The 6,000-nt window shown below is 34.0% G+C and overlaps 1 protein-coding gene across 5 annotated transcripts in view; it reads left to right on the forward strand.

Moving 5' to 3' along the window:
• AKAP11 (A-kinase anchoring protein 11) overlaps nucleotides 1-5,644 on the forward strand; it is a 44,884-nt gene extending 39,240 nt beyond the window's left edge. For 4 of the 5 annotated variants that reach the window (XM_026058943.1, XM_026058938.1, XM_026058940.1 and 1 more), the window contains one exon: nucleotides 1,208-5,644. In XM_026058943.1, the coding sequence (XP_025914728.1) occupies nucleotides 1,208-1,354 (147 nt within the window). In that variant the 3' untranslated portion in view covers nucleotides 1,355-5,644. The remainder of the gene's footprint in view (nucleotides 1-1,207) is intronic. The other variant, XM_026058942.1, reaches the window with a different exon arrangement.
• Nucleotides 5,645-6,000: the final 356 nt, after the last annotated feature.

A 6,000-nucleotide genomic window follows, 5' to 3' on the forward strand; every position in this document is an offset into this window, starting at 1 on the left:
CATAAGACTAACTGCCATTTTCTTATAAACCAAAAATCACCCTTTACAAAATAGCTATGTTGTAGACAATGAAACTTCTGTCTCCTGTGGTATATTTTAAATTTCACAAATATTTCAAAGAAACAATTTCAGATTTCAGTTGTCTTCGGGATATGCTTATGTAAAATATATATGGGCTTCTTCACTGAAAAGTTTCAATATTGAGGATATATTGTGTATAAGATTAGATGTCTGGGTTTTTTTGCTTGTTCAAGTATGTCCTATAAGAAGTTAATTGCTGTTTACACATATTTTCTAGGAGTAAGAATCCTTAGGAATTCTTTGTTTGGTAGATGTGGGATCTATTTTACTGAACTTTCTTTGGGATTTTTTTTAACTTAATATAGGATATCATGATGAAGGCTATTAAAAAAAAAAAAAAAGAAAGAAAGAAAATCTACAGTTCCAAAAATAAGTAGGGTAAATGTTGTGTAAATTATCTATTAAATGCAGCTTTGACAGTTATTCAGAAAGCTGCCCAGAATGATTTTTTTTTTTTTTAAACTAGAAGTTTTCACTCTTAAGCAAAATGGCAAATTCATCTATGTCTTAGGGTAGGCTTTCTTCTGTATATAGCTGATCTTGACATGTAATCAAGGAAAGTTTCTTGCATGGACCCCGGGGGAAAAATTGTTTTCAGCTACGCTGACCTCTGCTTCCAAGTGGTAGTTTAACTTAATCCTCACCTTTTCCTCTCTCCTAAGACGCTATAATTTCCTAACTCTGAAGACACTGTTTCCTTTGAGGGTAGCATCTGTGCCACCCAAACCACACTATATGTTGTGAAAGCAAAATCCACATCCTTTTATTAAGACTGAGTTTTGTCTTTTTATATGTGCATTATTGGGATGGGAGCGGTAGCGAATGTCTTAATCTTGTGTTCAGAATTTCCTGTTTTCTGCAGTCTTGATGAACCACAGCCCTCATACCTGTGGCACCACATCATTTGAAAATGTCACTCCCTCCAGAAGAAATTTCTGTGAAAACTGCCCTGAAGAGAAGTGCTTGATCCTTGAGGAAGTTTTTGTTTTTATAGCTGTGGGATTAATGATTAACTCTTTACAGTTATTCTCTTATGAGCTAATGTTTCAAGAATAACTTCTAAAACTTCTAATTAGGATGTGCTAGTACAAATATTTTGTTTTGTGTTCCCCCATCTCTCCTTTAGCTTTCCAGAAGACTGCGAGAAAGTGATTGGAAAGTGGGAGATCTCTTGCAAGCAGTGCTGAAGTACTGTGAAATAATAGAGAAGGCATCTGATGGAGAACAAGTCCTAAATAAGTCTTTGGTTGGTTGGCTTCTGGAAAATGTCTGAAAAATCCAAAGATGCAACATTCTTTGCTTCATTCCCCTTTTAAAAGAAGACAAGAAGAACCCAGATATGTAATGTAAAATTTAACTGATGAATGTTCTAGTAATTGTCAGCATTTAAAAGACTTTGAGGTGAAAGTCAAGATAGCTGTGCTGTGCTTTGTGATACTGTGTACATGATGTGTTTATCCAGTCCATAATCGGTGTTGTCCACCCACACATAACTTGTATTTACTGCTGTGTTCGGACCATTGAAATAGTTTATGAAAATATAGATCATCTGTGCTAGTAGTTCAGAGGTGACAGCGTGATATTCAGGATTTCCTCTGTGCCAGGGTAGCTCTTTCCTGCTTCAAGGCGTGCTAAATTCACAGTGAGACTAAGAACACTGATGGAGAGTTCTGGAAAATCTTGCTGCAGACCCTAAAGAAATTACCGCTCTTTGCCAGGTGTTACATGCCCATGGGCAGCATTGGCAGGAGGAAAACTGTGACAGTGCCCAAGGAGCCTCTTAATACTAGCTTCATAGCTGCCTTTATCAAGTTTAACTTTGTGCGATTTTGCATTAAAATCATTGAGGTTCAAGTATGTGTTCCCTTCTCTTGACTTCTGTAGAAGGATAACTACTGGCAGCAGGGCAGAGTGGGTAGCTGAAGATAACTTCTGAAATCTTCTTCAGCAAGGTTTGCCAAAGCTTGCCTATCAAATTTAAATCKCTTTTTTCTTTTCCTTACTAAAGCTTTTTGTGTGTAAGTACTTCTATGACGTTAATTTTGTCTGAAGAACTTGTGTGTTTGTCTCACACACTGATAGGTTAAAAGTAGCAAACAGCTTTTTCTTCTTATTAAATTTTGGCCATCTTTTGACCAGTCTACTTATTTTTCTTTGCATCCATATATAAATTTTCTTCACTGAAAAGATAACTTTGTTACTCCATAAGCACTTCAGAGTTAGTGAAGAGAGAAAGTTAGTTAAGACATAAAGAAGAAAATTGCTGCAAATTGTTTTTTTTATTTTTCTTAACTACCTTTGCTATTTTCTTTAAGGCACTTTTAATCAAGTCTTTTTAGCAGTCTGATCTAAGGTTTTGTACCAGTGCTGCTGACTTGCATTTCCATTGGAGGGGAAATCTGGATCTTTACATATCCTATGGTCTGAAAGTGCTTTTGGATTTTTATTTATTTATTTTTTTTAATACATCCTTTGAGAGAAAAAGGCACTTGCTGGTACTTACCATGTTGCCAGCTTGTATGAGTTTTCATATCACTTGCAAGAGAATCATGGAGTCTCACTTATTTTGGATGAATAAAAGAATTTTAATGGCTGTTTCAAAGAAAAATATACAGTTGATAGGTGTGCAAGTCTCCTGGCTTGGGATCAGCCCCTGAGAAATGGAGTCCTTACATCTATGAATTTTAGTGGAATATATACAATTCTGATCCCCTCCCTACCCCCAAAATTACTATGAGACATCACACTGGTGAACTCGATAGCACTCTCCTTGCAATGTCTTTGTGTTTCAGGAAGGCATCCCAATGTTCAGTAAAGGTATTTTTACAGGGACCTGGTATGTTTTAGTCCTTCCTTTGTCATCTGGATTTGAAAAGGAACCCTGCCTTGGACCTCACAAAGTTCACCTTTCAAACTGAATTGAAGATTTTTTTTTAAGTTTTTATAAATGCATGTGTGTGTGTACACATGTCCACACATTGTATACATTTGTATATGTGTCTATATGTATGAAATCTCACCTATATGGACATATAACCTAAATCTTTAGCTTAAAATTCTATATTATGTTCATAGTTTATTACTTCACCTTATGTATCATTTCCCTGATTGAAAGACCTACATATGCTGTGTGACAAGAAAGAATGAAAAACATCACAGATTATTTTGTCTTGTTGCAGGCAATATGATATTTTAAGCACCAGGATTTGGCTATCTTTAGAGGCTCTAGGGGAAAAAAAAAGTTCTCAATTTCTGTATTTGGAAGATGGGGCTAGTAATAAACTTAGACGGGTTGTACAAAAGCTGTCTTTTTTTTTTTCCTATTTGTTTTCCATCCTCCATCTTCCTTTCTTTTCCTTTTAAAGGATGTAGTCTTTGAGAATGTTGAATTTCAACTTTTGTTTCAGGTAAAAATTTGAAACCATTTTTTGGTTGTAACATCTTCTCTTTAACAGAGCAATAATGTACTTACAGACATAAATTTAAGTTTAAAGTTTAAGTGACAAGAACATAAAATATTAAGAACAGTGCCTCAAGGCTGAACTTTGCTCTGGTTTTTCATCCCTTGCATTCCCATCAAAGTGGAATTTCAGAAAATGAAGATAAAATGGAATTACTATAGTGTTTCTATACATGTCCAAATCAAAAGAGAGAAATTCAAGACATCATAAATGTGCAAAGCTATCTATAAATTTTAAAAAATCAAGAACAGCCAGTTTTTAACTAATTTATTTGATATGTTGGATTTTATAAAGTTGATGTTGTTTTTCTTTTTAATCACTTTTCTGAAGAAAAGCAGAAGACTCTGCAATTCCCAAAGCTTACAATGATATCAAAACTTAAGTAGACAATAGTTATACTCAGAGTTTTTTGTTGTTGTTGTTGTTTTTTTACGCAAGGAATGTTGTTTTCAGACTGGATAAAATACATCATGTAGCTCTGCTGGTGTTATATTAAGGAAGAATTTTGGTTTATTAGCCTCTGAGGAATGTAGCAGAGTTTCCAAATTTACTGGAGAAAAATGTGTTGTAAAATACTTGATTTTTACTTTCAAGAACAGTAGTTTTCTACACAAATCATTTTAAATTTGTGTTCTTTAGGCTTTGCCTTTTTTTTTCTGTTGGGTATCAGAATTGGAAAAGCATTAAACCAGCTTGGCACAATTATTATTAGAAATTAGTAATTGCAGTAGTTTGTGGGAAGCATTATTCTGATTAAATCTAATTGTTGTTTTCTGCCTCTTTGGTAAGAAAGCTATTTTTCGCTGGACTGAATCTTGAGTTACATCATTACTGAGTTTATTTAAAACTCCTGAACACATACAGAAATGTAGATGAACTGTAAAAACATGAAGGGCCAAATTTCAGTCTGTTTAAACCAGACAAATCTGCTTTATAAACAAACGTAATAAAGTAGAATTTGTCTCATCTTGCATTTTTCTATATGGGAAACCTGACTTGGAAATATAATTTCCAGTTTGAGGAAAATATATATTGTTCAAGAAAAACAGTCTTTTCTGAAACACTTCATAAATGCATTTGTTATTCTGTATGATGGAAGTGTTTTGATATGCTTTGTAAGATTCTGTAGAAAAAGCACTGTGAAAATAGTCCCTCTGTAAATTAGCACTAAAAGTGACCATATTTACAACAACTTTAAAACATTGAGAAAGAGGTGCATAAATAATACAAAAGTGTGCATAAAGCCTTAACATTATGAAAACAAAACAAAACCATATGCTAAAATTAAGGACTATCTACTGTCTCAAAATGAGGATGTGAAAAAGCTAAGGCCATGTACTTACATGTAATTTGCATAGTATCTTTGTTCTTGAGATTAAAAAGATTGTATAAATTAAAAAAAACACACACATTCCGAGACTAATTAGGTCTCCCAAAGATAGTATCAAATTTTAAATGTTACATTTTCTAATGTAACTTTGTATGGGACCTTTTCTATAAATAGATGCATATTGTTGGAGATGGGAATACAGTACATAGTAAACACTGTTACCAGCGCAAAAAGAACTAGTTTTACACAGGTGATTTGCAAAGAAAAATACAAATTTCAGGAATGATTTTAGTGTAAGAATTCTAGCTTTTCAGCAAGAGCCACTACTGTCAAGCTTTTACTGTACTTGAGCTCTGAAGAGCCAAGTACAGACCCCAGCCACTGTAGTCACTTTATTTTGTACCATCTTTGTACATTCCTGTTGTATAGCTGGAGTTGTAGTTTTAGAGGGCCTTGGTTCTGTTGTAATGTCTGAATAGTATTTAATACTAAAATCTATTATAATTTGCTGGAACTGCTGCTTATTTGTGCAGTGTTACGGTAATTCACAGCCCAGTTAGTGATGCAGTTGTATACCAAAAGCAGTTTGAATAACYATAAATGTTTATGTAGTTGTACTCAATGAATATGAAGGTCTTGTACTGTATAATGGTGATAAGTTTTGCTATTTTAGTAATTTAACAGTATATTCAGTTTTCAGATCATGAACTCCAGGTTGCACTAAATTTGTCCTTGTTTTAGCAGTGGCTTAAATAAAACACATTTCACTGGCTTCAAGAGCACTGTCATTCTTGTAAATTCTTAGAATATTTTTCTTTTCAGCTCTCGCAACTAAGATTGGCCTTAGTCAGTGACTGTGTGAAGGAACTCATAGTAAATAGTGCTAGTGCATCAGTAGATGGCATACTTTTTACAGGATTAAATTAGCATCTGGGAAGGATGTTAGAACACTTTTACTGTCTTTAAGTTGGAAGGTAAAACTAGTGTTACAGTCATGTGAAGTAAAGAAATGCATGGATTCTGTAAGGAGAGATTGGGCAAGAAATCCATTATAATAACTCAGTATAAGACAGACATTAATAACCAGTCTGCATATATCTCTCTTATACTTAATGGCTGGACATGGTG

The sequence above is a fragment of the Apteryx rowi genome, unplaced genomic scaffold, assembly GCF_003343035.1.
Source record: "Apteryx rowi isolate R43461 unplaced genomic scaffold, aptRow1 scaffold_150, whole genome shotgun sequence".
Taxonomy (NCBI): Eukaryota; Metazoa; Chordata; class Aves; order Apterygiformes; family Apterygidae; genus Apteryx; species Apteryx rowi.